General features: G+C 39.1%; 1 protein-coding gene across 1 annotated transcript in view; it reads right to left on the bottom strand.

The window, feature by feature from the left end:
• Positions 1 to 775: 775 nt before the first annotated feature.
• LOC144614676 (uncharacterized) overlaps positions 776 to 19,425 on the bottom strand; it is a 29,458-nt gene continuing 10,808 nt past the window's right edge. The window contains 6 exon segments of the mRNA XM_078439240.2: positions 776 to 888; positions 12,147 to 12,205; positions 12,207 to 12,246; positions 12,497 to 14,386; positions 18,210 to 18,302; positions 18,784 to 18,910. Of these exon segments, the coding sequence (XP_078295366.2) occupies positions 776 to 888; positions 12,147 to 12,205; positions 12,207 to 12,246; positions 12,497 to 14,386; positions 18,210 to 18,302; positions 18,784 to 18,910 (2,322 nt within the window).

The following is a 19,425-nucleotide window of genomic DNA, read 5'->3' as shown; positions in this document are numbered from 1 at the left end:
TTGGGAGGGGGTTGGGGATAGTGTAAGTTGATGGGGTTTTGGAGTGGGGGTGGGGATCCAGAGCCAAAGGCCAAGACAGAATTCCTGAGACATCTTTGGTGCAAAAGGGTAGTTTTATTAAAGCCCTAGGACAGGACCCCTGGGCAGAAGGGTTTCCCCAGATCCTGAGGAGAGACTGATTATATGGTTAGGAGTTGAGGGAGGTAAAGTCAAGGGTAAGTTCCCAAATGGATTGTCCTATGCTAAAGACTCATAAGATACCAGAGGCCTAGCTATTGTCAAGCTAAAATGGGTTTTCCTTCTAGCAAAGCATGAAGACAGTAGGGAGGTCCTGGAGAAATGGTAGACTCTGCCTGCCTCAAATATTTGGCAATGGGCTCTGGGTTATAAGGAGGTTTAATTTTCTCTACTATTTCCTTCTTCCTTTGTTTCTCATATCATAAGTCTTTAAGGAATTTTTGGAAGCAAGGTTTCCAGGAACTTGAGGAGGATAGGAGATACTGCTAGGAAAAAATCATTTCTTACTGCTTAAAAAAAACTCAGTCATGAGATCCTTCAAATGTACATCCATTGGGCAGATGTTCGGAGTATGACTGCTAACATATATCTTGGGGGGTAAAGAAAAAGGAAGTTCCCAAAGGAATTTTTGTATGTTAAAGTAGACTTACAGGATCCTTGAGATTAGAATAATGTTAAGCTAAGGTGGCCTATTCCTCTTACCAAAGAGTCATCATCTAGGCTGCTGAGCTCCCAGAGGAAGGTTGTTCTGCCTGTTTCAAGGACTTGTCAATGGGCTAGAAGTAGTAGGAAAATTTAATTTTTCTTTGCCTTTGTTTCCCACATCACTGCTGGCCTTGTTCATCATGTTTTCAAGGTGGTACTGGCTTCCTGAAGAAAAAGGCTAAGAAGAGAGGATGGAAAGTTTGCAGAAGAGAGGAAAAATGTTATTTTAATATGAATCCTCACTGATATTTGAATGCAGCCATTTTGACTTTGTTCAACTTTATGCATTTAAGTGTTATCATTTTGAGTCACCAGGGTAACTATAGTAAGATCATTTCATATTTTACAATGACGAGCCACTCAATATTTTCTGGAATGACTAAAATAAAAATGGTAACACCAAATACCTATGAAAATGTCAAGCAATTAGAATTCTCCTATGTCACTAAGGGGAATGTAAAAAGTACCTTCACTTTGGAAAACGGTATGGCAATTATGCATGAAAATAAACACTTCAAGGTGCCTGGGTGGCTCAGTCCATTAAGAATAGGACTTTGACTCAGGTCATGATCTCACAGTTTGTGGGTTCAAGCCCCAAGTTGGGGGCGCTGTGTTGATAGCTGAGAGCCTGGAGCCTGCTTCAGATTCTGTGTCTCTCTCTCTCTGCCCCCTCCCCCAATCACGTTCTGTCTCTCAAAAATAAATAAAAACATTAAAGGAAAATAAACATTTCCCTACTGAAGGGGAGCACTTTGTCACTCCCAAATATCTTTATCCATCACAACTCCTCCTCATCATCACCAAATTCATACTGGAGAAAAACCTTACTGATGTAAAGAATGGTCAGGCCTTTAACCAGAACTCAGCCCTTACTCAACATCACAGAATTCACACTGGAGAGACAACTTACAAATGTAAGGAATGTGGCCAGGTGTTTAACCAACCTTCACACCTTGCACAACATCACAGAACTCATACTTGAAAAAAACCTTACCAATGCAAATTATAAAGTGTTTGATCACAGTTTGACATTTACTCATTATCACAGAATTCATACTGGAAGAAACCTTACAAATTTAAGGAAGGTGAGAAAATCTTTGTGGACTGGTCACCCTTACTTCACACTGGAAAACATATAGTGGAGAATAACAATTGAATACAAAAGAGTGTGGCAAGTCCTGTAAGCAATGCTAAATCCTGACTACTGATCATAGAATGTATATGGGGAGGAATTGGCAAATATGTAGAATTTGGTGAGCCTGTTAATCAAAGGTCAAGATTCATTCTACAACACAGAATTCCTACTGGAGAAAAAAACTTAAAAATGTAAAGAATGTGGTACAACTTCTAGGACTGCTGAATCCTTACTCACCATCACATAGTTTATACTTAAGAGAAACATTATAAAGGTCAAAAATGTGCCAAGCCTGTAGCTAGAATTCGTAACTCGCTCAACATCATAGCTGTATTACAGGATAGAAACCAAAACATGCAGAGAAAGTTTCAGTGCCTTTCACTGGAACTCAATCCTTAATATCCCAACATGCAAACTAGATTTAAACTCTACAAACATAATAAAGGAGGAAAGGCCTTCATATTAAATGTACACTTTAAACAAACATCAGAGATGCATAAAAGTAACTGGAAAGCCATAAATATTTAGAAAAGTATTTAATTGAACATAGAAATCAATAACTGTCACAGAATTCAGAGTAGAAAGCAGTAGGTCAGTCACTCTATTCAGATAGGACATCAAAATATTCATTGTAGGGAAGAATACAAAGTTAATCACTTAGAAGGCACTGAGCTGTGATTGTGGAGAAGGTCAGAGAAAGAGGAGCACACAGGAATGCATAAGGAAAATGTTTCCCCAAATCAAGTGGTTTGGAAAACAAGAGAAGTTGAAACTTGTGGGTCCTTTCAACCAGCAAGGCTTAATGCCTAGAGTTTAAAAGGTCAGCTGTGGATAGGAGGGCACTGCACTGCTCCTGGAGAGAAGACAGGCATGCAACCTGTGGTGGAGGTGGGGAGGGGGAGAGGGGGTATGAGTTGGAAACCACATACAACCTGTGGTAGAGACAAATTGGAAACGGCGATCTGAAGATCACAGGGGCACACACAGGGGGGAGATTATTCATTATTCAAGGAGACTTCCCTCAGAGGCAATATTCACTGAAATGCCTGTCTGAGAACCAAGGACCTGGGTGGCACCATTTCCTCTCCCCACCCCTCAGCATGAACACAGAGCCACCTGAGCAGTTTGTGCAACTGGAGATGACGTCTGGGGACAGCAACCTCAGTGTTTGCTAAAAGAACAAATTAATGACCTTCATCCAGACCTAGGGAGACATGATATCTGTGTGTTTTTAAGTGGAATCTCAAGTGATTGGTGTATACATGAAATTTTGACAAGCAATGTTCAAAATGTCATTCTTACCTTTGACTTTATATTGGGATCCCCTGTGTAGAGTTTTGAACTACCGTCTCTACTGTCCCATCCCCAAAGATTCTGGCACTTAGTTCTTTTTGGGGCCCAGCATCAATTAGGTCTAAATGAACTGGCCCAATTATTCCACTGTGAGGTCAATGTAGATGCTGAGGCTCCCAGTACATTTAAGAGTACGGAGTATCAGGCAATGTGGAAGCCTCCATGAAGAAGACTTCACTCTGTAAGTTTTCATAGGGGATGGTCAGTCTGCCTCACATTCCTGATGTTATGCCAGACTTTGTGTGTGTCCCTGGGAGATAAGGGCACCCAAAACTGGGACAGGAGTAAATTACATTGGGGCCTCCACTAGATTCTTCCTATGTGTACAGATTTCCACATGTCCCCAAAAGCAAATCAGATCCCATAGAGCCTCACTGGCCATGAGGAAGCTTTTGGATTTGACTGTGAATGCCATGGTAGACATTGGCACAGAGGGTAAGACTTAGAGGATGTAGGAGCATGGGAAGAGTGAGACTGGAAAGTCCTTCCAGGACCATTGGAAAAACCTAGGCTTCCAGAATCATTCTATTCAAGTAGAGCTTCCCAGACCACATATTAAAGATTGAGTTTTTTCCTTTGACCTGTGACCCTCACTTGTGTCATCTGCTTCATTCATTCCCACTTACTTGGGTGTGTGGTTACTCTCTCCTGTCTCTTCATGTGCAAGGTCTCTTTCTTTTTCCAAAGATCTTACCCAGATCAACTCTAAAGACAGCAAGACCTATGTATAGGAAAAAAGATACAGGACCCTTGCTGGACAATCTACAATTACAAATCCAGCACTGTGCTCTATAGAGAAGAGAACACATTACAGAAGGATATAGAAAATTATTCTCCCAACGCCTTTTCCTGATGGCCTCTTTAGAACACTTAGGAAGGCTTTTCAATATTCAGTTCCTAACTCCACTTCCAAGTAGTACTGAATCAAAAATAATGAATATTGGAGCACCTGGGTAGCTCAGTTGGTTAAACATCTGATTTCAGCTCAAGTCTCATGAGTTCAAACCCCACATCTGGGTCTGCACTGACAGTGTGGATCCTGTTTGGGGGTCTCTGCCTCCCTCTCCCTGACCCTCCCCTCACATACACTCTCTCTCTAAAAATAAATAAACTTATAAAAAAGAGAGTCTAACCAAAGAATAAGGAATGTATATCAGATTTTAAGGTGTTGACAACAATATCCTATGCCATTTAGTTTCTAGAATTATCACTAATTCACAGTGAGGGTAACAGAGAACCTCAGAGAAGGGGAACGTTTAAGTCAAGATACAACATCATGAATACTTTATTCCTTTCACCAACAAATTCCTGATTATTTCCTTGAAATGGTATCATTTGGCATTTGTGCCAAGTTGCATTATAGAATTATAAGACCTGTGAGCATACAGTAGTTATACTTGTTAGCTTTTGCTGAAAAAAAAAGAATGAATAAAAGATCTGCTACACTGTGCAAAATAAAATGGAAACTTAATAGATTAAGGACCAATATAAAACCTTTATTTGCAAAAGCCAGGATTTCTAGTAAACAAAGGAGAGAGATTTCATTTTCTTGGGATTCTGTCAGAGAGACCCTGATCCATGTGAACAATGTTAACATCAGCTGTAGTGAGACAAATTGATATCAGGGGCCTCATGCATGTAGAAGGACTCATCATTGATGTGATAGAGTTTCCAAAGGAAGAAAAAAAAACAACAAAAAATCATACTAGGATATGAATCATGAGAATATAGAAGGTTTTTGCAAATTTTAAGCCACAGATTCCTCCCATGTCCTCTAGTCTTTAATGCTTTCTAAATAGTAAATCTTTGAAACAATCTAGACATCAAGGCTCTTTTTCAGAACATTCACTTATCTGGGCCCAAAAGCTAGTCGATTTGTTTTTCTTTTTTTCTTTAAGTTTATTTATTTTGAGCAAGAGTGAATGGGGGCAAGGGAGAAAGGAAGAGAATATGCCAGACAGGCTCTTCTGACAGTAAGCAGCCTGACACAGGGCTCACTCAAACCATAAGATATTGACCTGAGCTGGCATCAAGATTGCATCGCTTAACCGACTGAGCCACCTGGGCTGTTTTTATGTTTTTAATCGGTTTACATAGACTCGTGCCACACCCAAACAGGACATAAATATATAAACTCATCCTTTACTGGAATCCTCAAACCTGATCTATCTACTATGAAAAACTTGGGTATCAACACATCCCCATACTGATGTGTTACCAAAGGGTTATTTCCAATAATCTGCAGGTCATGAATTCATGGCAGGAATTCCTCAACCTGTATAGAAAGCCTGGTTGTAGAGAATGAAGAAGGCTCTAGGACATAACACAGGAACATCCTAGAACTGAATTTGACTATCATAAAAGGGATAAATACTAGTCCAAAACATATTTATTAGTCAGGCTCAGGTAGAGGAATAAATGTTTGCAAGCTCTAAAAACATGACATTTCATTAAGTAATGAGGACACAGCTTCTGCGCTAAATCAAGACAAAATTTACCTGAGAAGCAGCCATTTCTTCCTCACCCTTCTGCTGTCAAATGCTTTCTGAGGTGCTAGTATGTGGAGCAATCACACCTGTAGGCCTTTAAAGGCCTCAGCACAGCCTCTTCACCTGCTCTCATCAGCTCAGAGGCAGAAGGAACTTGAAATGCAGAAAAGGCTGCCCTTTACTTGACTCTGTCAAAGGAAAGACTCAGAAAACGGACCTCTGACATGTGAGTTTCTCCTTCCCAGTTTCAGATGTCCTCCCCTCCCATAGGCAGACACACATTCTGCCACAGTCCAGGGAACATGGGCTGCACTGACCTGCCCCTTCCAGGTCCACGCCAAACAGACTATCATCATCTCTTCTACTGAAAGGCGAATGCAACCCTCCCAAGTAGTTAGTGAATCCTCGTGCTTCACCCTGGTCTCACCTGAGAATCACCTGGAGCTCATAGTTAAAGCAGCACCGGTGTTCTCACCCTGATCAACAGACCCTGGCAGAGGGCAGAGGTGATGCTGGTTCCTAAAACTCACCAAGGGATGTTTTTCATAAATCCAGGCTGATAAGCAGTTCTGTGCTTTGAAGTTTTCATGTGCATATAAATCATGTGGTCTCCAGAGCCCATAAAAGAAACGGTGATTTTGTAAGGTTGGAATGGGGTCCACGAATGGGCTGGCGTCTTTCACCAGTTCCTTGTTAGTGCAGATGCTGTTCCCCGAGACCCATTAGTAGTACCTCATGAGCCAATGCAGGCACAGCACACTTGAGTCCCCCATCGCCACCATCTGACTCAACACAAACAACTCCTGCTTAGTTTCCAGGGAAGACTTTACCACTTACGTTCTTCTTTTGTGAGTTTACTTTTGGTTCCCAGCAAAGACCACCATCACCATCCTTCAGAACATTTTACATTGCACTAGGTCACTTTCAGATTTCCAAATAGTTGTTCTACAGGTATGCATGTTCCACCATTTGATTTGAGCTTTTGCTGACAGAAACATACTGCTTTAGTAAAGTACTGGACTTAAAAGGAAGGTTTTCCAAAATGGTTTATATCCTTCACCAGTTTGGGCAGTGAGATTCTCATTACACACAGTTGTCTCAATTTGGGTATGGCCTTCCTGATACTGTTGATAAACTTCACTCTTCCCATCATTGTCCTGGTTTATCATTCAGTGTAAATTCTCAAGGGCACTAGGTTTATATCTACTCATTGACATGTGTTGACAAGCTTCTATGCACGATGTCAAAAAGCTCAGGGTGCCATGGGAAGTTACAGCTGACAGATATCAAATAACAGAGGTAAAATTCCACTTATTACTCTCACAGGATGTGCTGACAACTTCTAATCTACATCCCTAAAATCACTCAGAGAATGTCAGCAATGTGGCTGAGAAGGAATCATGAGAACATCATTCCTCCATAGACACATAAACTTGCACAGGACGCACTGACCACATAGCATAATAGATAATGCTATAGTATTGTCATGCCATAGCACAAATCACTTTCTTCTACCTCAAATACTCAGGTCAAATACCATATGAACCCAAACTCATCAGCAAGAAGGAAATTCAAACATAAAACAGAAATGAACAAAGTAGGATACAGCAAAACTAGGAAAATATAAAGAATAGAAACACTTGGTTTTCAGTACATGAACAAAATTGGCAAACCTTTAACTAAATCAGGAAGGAAAGGAAGACAGAAGACAACTACAATCAAAGTGAAGAGTTGAAAGCAGGCACAGTATAACTGATACCATAGAGATAAAAATATTACAAGAGGTGACAATAGAGAATTACAAGCCAAGATAGATATTGAAAAATGAGAATAAATTTCAGAAATATAGAACCTATCTGGACTCCCTTGTGAGGAAATATTTTTAAAAATCTCCGTTGATCTACATCTACTAGGTAGATGATAAAAAACTAATTAAAATCAAAAACAAAAACAAAAAACCTCCCAAAAAGTAAAAGTATTTATCCAGATGAATGAACTGGATAATCCATACAAATATTGAATGAGAAAATTGTTCAAATCTCCTCAAATATTTCCAAGGAGTAAGAGAAGGGATATTAAGAACACAGTCTCTGTGACACCAACATTAATAAGTTATCAAAACATAGGAAGACATTGTAAGTAAAGATGAAGGAAATAATTAAAAAGTAGTATTTTAAACCATAAGCAAGTGGGAATTCTTCCTGAAATTCGAGGGTGTTTCAGCACATGGATAACCATCTGTTTAAAACTGCACATTAAACAATGAAGATAAAAAAAAAAAGAATGAAGATCAAAATGACATGATGATATTAAGTGATGCAAAACAGGAAGTGAGCTTATTGGACATAATTTTATGGTTAGAAATACTCAATAAAGCAGGAATGGAAGGAAACAACCACGACCTAATAAAGGCCATTTATGTATGGAAAGCTGAAATCTCACATATTCCATAATAAAAGACTAAAAGCTTCTCCCATACGAACAGAAACAAGGTAATGAAGCGACGTCATCACTTCAATTCCACACAGCAATGGATAGTCTCTTCAGAACAAGTGGACAAGAAAAAAAATAGATTAAAGGGATCGTAAGTGGAAAAGATAAAACAAAATGATCTCTGTTCACAGATGACGTGACCTATAGAAATCCTGATGTGAAATGAATTTAAAACATGCTGGGTGGAGGGATGATTTAGAATCTCCACTCCCACCAGTCAATATCCTTACAACAGAAAGGTGAGCCCTTCCTTAACCAGTGGAAACAGATGTGATATGGGTTTGGAGGGGCCAAGGAGTATTCTTGAGATGTTTGGGTGCAAAAAGCAGTTTTTAATAAAGCATGTAGTCTCCTGGGCAGGAAGATCTACACAGTCATTTTGAGAGGACATTGATTATATACTTTTAATTTGGGGAGAAAGATGTAATTTCTAAAGGAATTTTCATGTGTTAAAGAAAACCAATAGGATCTTGCAAGTCTGGCTATTGTCAAGGTAAAGGGACTCTTTACCTCTAAAAAAGCATTAAATTAAGGCATTCCTAGGATTCCTAGGAATTCCTAGAGGAATGTCATTCTCTGCAAGTCTCAAGAATGTATCAGTTGTGCTTCAAGTTGAAGGAAAGTTAACTAGAGAAAGCATGAGTGGGGAGGAGCAGAGGGAGGAGAGAGGAAAAATACCAAGCAAGGTCCACAATGTAAGCCCAGGAGCCCAACGGGGCTGAAACTCATGAACCACAAGGTCATGACCTGAACCAAAGTTGGCAATTAGCCAGTTGAGACACCCAGGTGCCCTGATTTTCACTTAGTTCAGACTCCATGTGATTCCATACAGTATTTTTTTTTTTCTGTGCAATTCTTACTTAATTCAACAAAATATCCTCCAGTTTCTATGAGCTACACCCAGGCTTCTCTATGATGGACCACTTTGGCAGGAAGATTAGAGTTAATAAGCAATCAAAATTAAGCGATTTCATGAAAAATGTTTACTTTTCCCCACTCTCTAAAAATAATATACATAGAAAAGCTGCCTAGGATGAGAGCAATCACCATACATGACCACATTAGGATAGAAGCTAGGTATGGTCGACAGGGAGGAACCCACTAAGGACTATGTGAACAAAGGTTTCTGTCCTATTGTCTCAGAGTGGCCCACAAAATAATTGCTTACCAAATATGTACTTTTTCATCTTCCTGTGAATTACATTCTTTCCCTTGGAGGCCCCAGACTTCTGATTCTTCCCTCCTCTTCCTTCCTTCTTCCCCTTCTCCTTGTTTCCTCTTCAAAGACATATATACCTTACTTTTCCTTCCTTTGCAATTTTCCTGTGTTTGTGGTCTCCACACATATACTATTAAATTTGATTTTCTGTTTACCTCATGCCAACTTGATTCTTGGTGAACAATGAGAACTTTCTCTGAGGTTCCAATTCATGCTTTTGTATATTCTTCCAAACCATATTTAGCTCTTTTATGCAATCCATGTTATGAAAGAAAAATAAACAGAAAGGCAGGACACAGGATCTATATTCTGGAGGAAATATGGGACACCTATTTTCAAGTCCTAAAGTATGATGATTAACTCACATACATGTTCCTGAGGTACCCACCACAACACCATGCGACCTGTGTGTGAACAGAGTATAAACTCAGTAAACACAGCCTTAACTTATGTTACTTTCCAAATACAGACTTCCTCAGACTAGAACTGTTCCAAATACTGTAATGGGTACATACATCTAACTCACTGATCTCTGTTCTCTAGCTTATGGCTTGACTAATAGTAGCTTCCTTGAGATTTCAACAGACCACCGATGCTGGGGAAAGAAGGAACCCAATGTTACTAAAAGATCAAGCTTAACCGTGGTAGACAGTGGCCTTTTCTAATGCCTGCAAGTCCTGAGATCATATCGAGAATCATTCAGGACTGTAGCACTGCTTCCCCTACCTATCAATGCTCAGTAGTTCTGTGACTCCCCCGTAAAATTCCCTGCTTGCTATGAGACTTTGTAGATGGTCTACAACCCCTGCTTCAGAGAACTAAAACAGTTCCAATAATACGGCTTTCTAATAAATCTCATCAGGTCACTGTCTTGAACCTATTCCCGTGTATAGGCCCTTTGAGCATCCTCTCCAGTATCTACTGTAACATGTGACATTTTAAAGCTATGCCTGTGATGATTATTACATCATCCAATAGGCCCGCCTCCGTAACTGTCACTGATCAAGGCCTGGGCAGTCACGGTAATCATTGTCATGCTTCTCAGTAACACACAGGAATTCAGTTAAGTCATGAAGATTAAATAGCACTTCCCGAATCCTCAGAAACTCACCACATTTGCCAATTCCTTATTTCCATGACATTTATTCATCAGATGATGCCACCAAGAGCTGCCTGTGACTTCGGAGTTTCAAAAGGGAGTCACTTCGGGTTCCCACTGTACACTGGAAAGAGATCTTTACATTTTCTTACTTTCCCTTTCCTACAACATTTAATAATATGAGATAAGTTAACACTGGTATTGGGATAACACTTCACTCTGTACACATCATTAAAGACAATTATGTTTTATTAATGAAAATGTATTAAGTTCACACATAGACTAAGTTATGCATTTCAAATCCATCACTTTATTACCATTGTTCAAAGTCTAGAATACAAGCCTTCAGAAAGTACTTGTTGATAAAATGATTGGGAATAGACACTTCCATAATTTTCCGGCCTGAGGTAATTCTTTAAAAATGTGTATGTGTAACTGTATGCATTGTGGGAAAGAGTTGGTTATGCTCTTTCTAATATCTCTGAGGATTTCATCATTTCAACCACACCAACTGACATTCTCTAACTATTGCTGTGATGAAGATATACCAGTGCTTCACTGCACTGCCACCTCTTGTTTCCTTAAAGACCAGCTGGGAAATTACTTTCTCTATAATATTCAAGGAGATTTTTAGTTTGGGGCGCCTGGGTGCCTCAGTCAGTTGGGCGACTGACTACAGCTCAGGTCATGATCTCGCGGTAAGTTCGAGCGCCGCGTCAGGCTCTGTGCTGAGAGCTCAGAGCCTGAAACCTACTTCCGATTCTGTGTCTCCCTCTCTCTCTGCCCCTTCCCTGCTTGCTCTCCGTCTCTGTCTTTTTCAAAAAAAAAAAAAAATTTCCTTAAAGATTTTTAGTTTTAATATGGGGAAAAGAATGATGTTCTCAACACCTGTGTCATGAGAACTGACATCAATGTCTTCACCAAAAACAGCATCTCCATGGAGATTTTCTTTATATATTGTGTATTGTGTTGTCCTTCAACTTCCATGGGAAATGACACACGAGTCACACCAAATGAAGAAGGGCATGTTGTATCTTTGATGCATCAACATCAACCACATAATTTTCTGAAACCACTCACAAAAAATGAATTTTGAAAGTAATTTGAGAGTAGAAATATATTAGTATTTGCTAGTCACAAGTGTCGGATAGGGTTGAGGTGGGAAAAAACAGAGCACACTCTGAAATTAATGATGCTATGCAAAAATTGATCCATTTAATCTTTTGAAGCATAACAGCCTATACATTAAGCTTAACTTTGTATTATTCCTTATTATCAGTATTTTGATGTATGTCTAAATAGAGAGACTGATGTAGTACTTTCTCCTGTGAATTCTGTGGCATTTATTGACATTTGATGTTCAATTAAATCTTTTTCTAAATATTTATATCTTCCAAGTTACCTTCTTTTATGCCCTGTCTCGTGTTGGCTAAAGTGTTCATTTACTATGAAGGCCTTTTCTCATTCATTATTTCTGTAGGATTTAAATCTCATGTGCACTCTGGGATACTGATTAAGGATCAAATTCCACTCAAAATCATTGCAACTTTTTCTACATGTTAGTTTCTCTCCTGAAAGATAGCTATGATGTTGAGTAAGTTGTGAGTTCCAGCTTTGGTTGGACACATTCTGTACCTCTGTAATGTTTCTCTTCAGTATAAAGTCTGTGATGGTGAGTAGGGTTGAGCAGTTGTAAAAGTTTTACCACATTCCTCACATTTTAAGTTTTTTCTCCGGTATGAATTCTGTGATGTAGAATGAAGATTCACCTCTGATTTATAAGCTTACCAAATTCTGTGTATTTGCAAAATCTTCCCCCACTATACCTTCTCTGATCAGGAGTCAGGGTTTAGCATTGTTTAAAAGCCTGACCACATTCTTTAGTATTCAGTGGTTGTTCTCCAGTATAAACTTTCCAATGTGAAGTAAGGGGTGAGCAGTCCACAAAACATTTCCCAAATTTCTTAAATTTGGAAGATGTATTCCAGTATGAATTCTGTGATAATGAGTAAAGGTTGAAGAGTGATTAAAGACCTTATTACATTCATTACATTGTTAATGTTTCTGTCAAGTATGAATTCTGTGATGTTTAGTAAGCTTTGAGTGATGGGTAAAGGCCTTGCCACATTCTTTACATTGGTGAGGTTTCTCGCCAGTATGGATTCTGTAATGGCGATTAAGGTTTGAGGTCCAGGAAAAGGCCTTGCCACATTCTTTACATTGGTAAGGTTTCTCTCCAGTGTGGATTCTGTGATGTTTAAGTTCGGAGGGCCATTTAAAGGCCCTGCCACATTCTTTACATTGGTAACGTTTCTCCCCAGTATGGATTCTGAGATGTTGAGTAAGGCGTGAGTGGTTCTTAAAGTACTTGCCACATTCTTTATATTGGTGAGGTTTCTTTCCAGTATGAATTCTGTGATGTTTAGTAAGCTTTGAGTGATGGGCAAAGGCCTTGCCACATTCTTTACATTGGTAAGGTTTCTCTCCTGTGTGGATTCTATGATGTTGATTAAGGGCTGAGGGCCGGGTAAAGGCTTTGCCACATTCTTTACATTGGTAAGGTTTCTCTCCAGTATGGATTCTGTGATGTTGTTTAAGGTCTGAGGGCCATTTAAAGGCCCTGCCACATTCTTTACATTGGTAAGATTTCTCTCTAGTACGAATTCTGTGATGTCGAGGAAGGCCTGAAGGCCAGTTAAAGGATTTCCCACATTGTTGATATTTCAAAGATTTCTCTCCAGTGTGAATTCTGCGATGTTCAGTAAGGGGTGAGTGTTGGGTAAGGGCCATCCCACATATTTTATGTATGTAAGGATTTTCTCCTGTATGAATGTTCCCATGTCCGTTGAATGATGAGCGATACTTCAAAGTTTTACCACATTCTTTACATTTGTAAGGTCTCTCTCCATTATGCGTTTGCTGATGTTGAATTAGTGTTGAGTGGCAGTTGAAGGCTTTGCCACGTTCCTTACAGATGTAACCTTTCTGTCCAGCATGGATTGTTGTATTCATATTTAGTCTTGATGACTGACTAAACATGTTCCCAGGTTCATTCCACGTGTATGGGTTTTTTCCCACGTGACTCCTCGGATGATCACCACCATTGGAGGACTGGTTAAGAATTTTCCCACATTCATTATATTCAGAAGGATTCTCTCCCAAATGTATTCTCTTCTGTCTAATAAGGTTTGAGCTTTGATAAAAGACTTCCCTACATTTAGTACAGTCACAATGGTTCCCTGGCAATTGAGTCCGTAGAGATTTATTAACATTTGAGTCCTGGTTAAATATTTTCTCAGATTCACTGCAATGAGCAATTCTGTTCTCATTGAAAATGCTGTGGTTTTGTTGTAAGGTCGACTGCTCATTGAAGGACCCCTCAAATGGATACCACTTACCATTTTTTTCTTCCTTTTTCAATCTCTGACTTTCAGAAATATTTGACTGAAAGGTTAATGCAATCCTATTGTCAAAATGGTGCAAAGAAGTATTTTCAGCATGGACTAGGTCACTTTCCAGATTCTCCAAATTTTCGTTCTGCAAATATGTCTGTTTGACCACTTGATTTGAGCCTTTGACTATAGAAGCAAACTGCCTTGCAGAAGTAACAGTCTTAGAGAGGGTGGTCTTCCAAAATGTTTTATATCCTTCACCGTTTGGGGCAGTGAGACTCATATAATGGGCAGTTGTCTGTGTTTGCATATGTGCTCCATGAGATCTTTGATGCCCTTGTCTCTCCCCAACACTGTTCCAGTCTATCACTAAGTGTCCATTCTCACGGGTACTACGTTTATGTCTATCCACTAACAGTCTTTGGAAAGAAGTTTCTCTGCACATGTTTGGAAGGGGGCTCTGGGTATCATTTGAAGATACAGCTGAAAGGTAATGAATACAAGTAAAATCATTCTAGTATCTGCTGTCAGATGAATACAATTAAAATTTCTTATACACAAAACTGAAATCAGAGAACATTCATTTCAGGAAAAAAAGAATCATTAGTTTTTCTACATCACTCAGATTGTATCCGAAGTTAATACCAAATATTTTTTTAATAAACTTAGTGTTGGCATATGTTACAACTTTGATGGTGTTTGTTTATTTAGAAATGAAAGGTTTTGGGGTGCTTGGGTGGCTCAGAGGGTTGAATATCTGACTCTTGGTTTCAGCTGAGGTTATCATTTCACCCTTTGTGAGTTCCAGCCCCACATCCCGCTCTGCACTGACAGTGTGGAGCCTGCTTGGAATTCTCTAATCTCTCTTTGCCCCTCCTCCATTCTCTCCCTGGTGCTCAAAATACACGGAAGAAAAAAAAACCATAAATTAAATGAAATGAGTTTTTGCTTGCTTGATTCCAGAAAAATTCTGTGTCTTTTAAATACAATATCCAAGGGTTTGAATTTAGAGCTTTCCATGGTTGTTATTAATGAATATATTTTACAATTTTACTGTCCATGAAGACATGCCAATAATTGAAAACGTTCCTTTTTTCATGTTTCCTTTTTTCACAGTCACAGTTTAGTATTATATCTATAGGGGTGTCTATGTGGCTCAGCATGTCCAGCATCCAATTTCAACTCAGGCCATGATTTCATGGTCCATGAGTTGGAGCTCCGTGTCAGGCTCTGTGCTGACAGCTCGGAGCCTGGAACCTGGTTCAGATACTGTGTCTCCCTCTCTGTCTGTACCCCTTTACCCCACACTCACACTCTCTTTCTCTCTATCTCAAAAGTAAATAAATAAACATAAAAATTTATAAAAAGAAAACAATTTATAATTATAGTCACAAAGGGGATCCTGTGTGGTGGCTCAGTTGGTTATGAGTCCAAGTGTTGATTTCGGCTCAGGTCATGATCTCACATTTCAGGAGTTCAAGCCTTGCATTGGGCTCTGTGGTGACAGTGCAGAGCATGCTTGGGATTCTCCCTCTCTCTCTCTTTCTTTTCCCTCTCTCTCTGTTCCTCCCCTCCTTGAGCTGTCTCTCTCTCTCTCTCTCTCAAAACAAAAAATAAAATTATATGAGGTTTCCTTTAAATAATTCACCTTTTTGTGTAGAAGTTTTTGGGTTATCTTTTATCTTATTCTGGCTTTGCAATTCCATAATAACATGCTTCCTTTTGTATGGGACTTTCCACAGCATTCTTTTTCAACTTCAGCTTTAGGTGTGGTTTTGGCTTTACCTGTATATTTTGTTATAGGGTGACAATTTTCAACTCATTATATTTTCGGACAATGTCAGTGTAACTCAAAAATGAATCAGCTGTATGCCCTTTGCCAATAAAATGATCTAAGTATTCGTGTGTAGATATATTATTCATGATACTTTGTGAATCATCCTGTGTTTTTCTTTCCTGGGTTAGTCATCAGTGAATGATGTTTCACGTCTATGTGAGTTGTCACATAATAGAATTAATTTCATTATCTATTTATTGGTGGATGTATTATGTACATATTTTCATTGCAGTTTCTTTAGAGATTACTTAAAACATCTTAAAGGTGTAACAAAAGTTATATTCAGCACAGAACTTAACAGAGGGGTTGAACTCACAAACTGTGAGACCATGAAATCAAGAGACAAAATCAAGAGACATACCCTTGACCAACTGAGCACCCTGACATCCTATGTACCCCTAATATTAAACTGTGACTGTGTACCCATGAAAAAAGGAACATTATCAATTATTGGCATGTCTTCATGGATGGTAAAATTGTAAACTATATTCATTAAAATCAACCATGAAACCTCTAAGGAAAACTTGTACAAATTAAGCAGCTAAAAGACATTAAATAGTGTATTATGTTAAAAGATCCCTCCAATGACACAGAATTTAAGGGTATAATCCATTCTTTAGAATCAAGCATACAAAAACCTTTCCTTTCTTTTAAGTTTTTTTCAAGTGTATTGAGAGAAAGAGAGAAGGAGAAAGAGAGAGAGACAGAGACAGAGAGAGAAAGTAGGAGGGACAGAGAGAGAAGGAGAGAATCCCAAGCAGGATCCCTGCTGTCAGGACAGAGCTCACAAACAGGGCTAGAACTCACAAACTATGAAGTGGTCATGACCTGAACTGAAATCAAGAGTCAAATGCTCAACCCCCTGAGCCACCCAGATGCTTCAAAACCTTTAATTTCTAAATAAACAAACACCATCAGTGTTGTAAATAGGCCAACAAGCACTTTACAAAAAAAAAAAAAAAAAAAAAAAAAAAGAAATCTTTGGTGTTAAGTTCAGATACATTCTGAGGGAAGTAGAAACACTAATGATTCATTTTTTCCTGATTTAAATTTACATTTATAATTAAAACTTTTTCTCTAAATATAGGAATTTTACTGATCATCTACCTCATTTCTTATAAAGCACATACCCATGTCATATCAGAACTTTTGATCTAGGGGCACCTGAGTGGCTCAGTTGGTTGAGTATAAGTCTCCAGCTCAGGTCATGATGTTGTGATTTGTGGGTTCAAACCCCGTGTCAGGCTCTGTGTGGACAGCTCAGAGCCTGGAGCCTACTTCAGATTCTCCCTCTTTCTGCCCTCCCCTGCTCACAATCTCTCTCTCTCTCTGTCAAATATAAACTTAAAAAAAATTTTTTTTAATTTTGATCTAATAAATCATAGTCTCATGTATTAAGTATATAAATCATAAGGTAATCTCATAAATTATTTCACTCAGAAAGTGAAAACATATATGACAAAGTCACAGGAACTTCATATTATACAAGACAAAATTATACAATGACTCAATTATTAAGAAATAATCTAACAATTGAGACTTTATTATAGGCTGGGAGTTTTAAATTCTAAATGTTCTATCTCCCCTATGGCATTAATTTATGTAGGAATTCTAGGAAAATAATAGGTGCTTGAAATTATTTCACCATTGAGGAACAGAACATATAGAGTGGAAATCTCTTAGTTTAGTTAATAACAAAAAAAATGGACTTCTCTTACTTTTTTAAATTTATTTTTATTTATTTTGAGAGAGATAAACACCAAGTTGGGGAGGAGCAGAGAGAGAGGGAGACCGAATTCTAAGCTTGCTCTGTGCTGTCATCACAGAGGCCTATGGTGGGCGCAAACTCACTATCTATGAGATCATGACTTCAGCTGAAGTCAGATGCTTAACCAACGGACCTAACCATGAGCCCTCAAAACTGAACTTTTAAAGTGAAATAAAGGATTAGATTTTCTCATTTTAGGAAGGTGCTTTATTATCTGAAACTAGGGTGTCTCAATTTTGTATGATTAAGATTAACGCCTCCATAATACTGGAAAGCATAAAGCAGGTAACATGTGATATCTGCCCCAGTGTTCCTGGGATTTCTGTACCAACCACCAATATGCCCACCACCACCCTGACACACTTCTCACACAAGGCAAATACTCAGAAATGAATTAACATAGACTTCCTCAGAAATGCAGAGATTTCCCCAAACACTCAAAGCAAAGGAGAACCAATCAGATTATGGAGGACCTCACTGTAGATGTGAAGGACCTTCAGTGGAACTGAAGGAGAATCCTTAGAGAATATAAGTCCGTGATGTGTTGGAAAGCAGAAGTCCACTGTGCGAGGAAGATACATAAAACTAGGTTTCTCAAACTAATTTCCATTCAAGGAGGGCTTCTCAAACCACATTTTCAAGTCTCTGTTCCTCCTGGACAACGGCACCTCACCTTTGTCATCGGCTTCATTCCCACCTACCTGGGTGTGTAGCTACTGTCTCCTCTCTCTTGACATCCCAGAGCTCCCTCTTTTGTTCCAAAAAGATGACCAGATCCGGCTTTGACACAAGACCTGTTTGTTAGAAAAAAGGAATAGGAGTATTGCTGGAGATTTTACTTTTCAACTGGACTCAGTGGATAAGAGAGGACATTGTACAATTATGGAAAATGATTTCCCCAGTGCTGTTGCCCAATAGTCCCTTTAGAACACCCAGGATGGTTTCCAAGGTTCACATCTTGATCTCCACTTCCAAGTATTACCAGTATCATAACGAGTAGAAATTGGTATTGAAGATGGAACACCATTTTATGCCCCTCAATGTGTAGAATTGCCATTGATCTAAGAAATGATGATGCTAGTCTAAGAAAGGGAAAACTAACCTGAAAGAAAACATCATGAAGATATTTCTTTACATCTACAAACTCCTACTTCTTTCCCTTACTGTAAGGATTTGTATCCCAGTCATACAAAGAGGAAGCTTCCAAGAGACAGTCTTCAAAGGAAGAAACAAACCTGAGTATGGTTTGGGAAATATGGAGGGTGTTATACTCGCCCAAGAAGAGGAGGTGTCCATAGGTCTCTAACATCACATCCCTGTACAGTTCTCTCTGACTGTGATTCAGGCATCCCCACTCCTCCGGAGAGAATATTATGGCCACATCCCTGAATGTCAGCGATCCCTGAAATAAATACCACAGTTACCAAATGGACACATGAGGAGTTCATAATCGTCCCTAAGATGCAAGAGGGAGTTCATGTCACCAGCTGGAACCCACAACCTGACCTTCAGTGCTTACCTGCAGGTGCTCACTGACCTTAGCCCCTCAGTTTACTTAACCTCTTCTTTCCAACTTACCTTTTACTTCAGGCAAAACACTCCATGGGCATACTGTCCTGTGGTGGAAACAGAAAGTATCCAACAAAAGGTAATGACTGCCCTGATGAAGAGCTTGAATTGGCTCAATTTGTACTTAACCCCTGACTCACATCTATGCAGATTAACATTAGAGTAAAGCATGAAGTGAGGAGAGTTACCTTAGTCTCATTATATATATCTTTAAGTTTATTTCCTGAGAGAGAGAGCATAAGTATGGGCGGGGCAGAGAGAAGAAATCCCATCAGGTTCCATGCTCAGCATGGAGCTTTACTTGGGGCTTGATCTCAAGACTGTGAGATTGTGACTTGAGCCTTCATC

This window comes from Panthera onca, chromosome E2 (genome assembly GCF_046562875.1).
Source record: "Panthera onca isolate mPanOnc1 chromosome E2, mPanOnc1 haplotype 2, whole genome shotgun sequence".
Taxonomy (NCBI): Eukaryota; Metazoa; Chordata; class Mammalia; order Carnivora; family Felidae; genus Panthera; species Panthera onca.
Note: the sequence above shows the minus strand (reverse complement) of the source record. Positions and strands in the feature narration are given on the sequence as shown.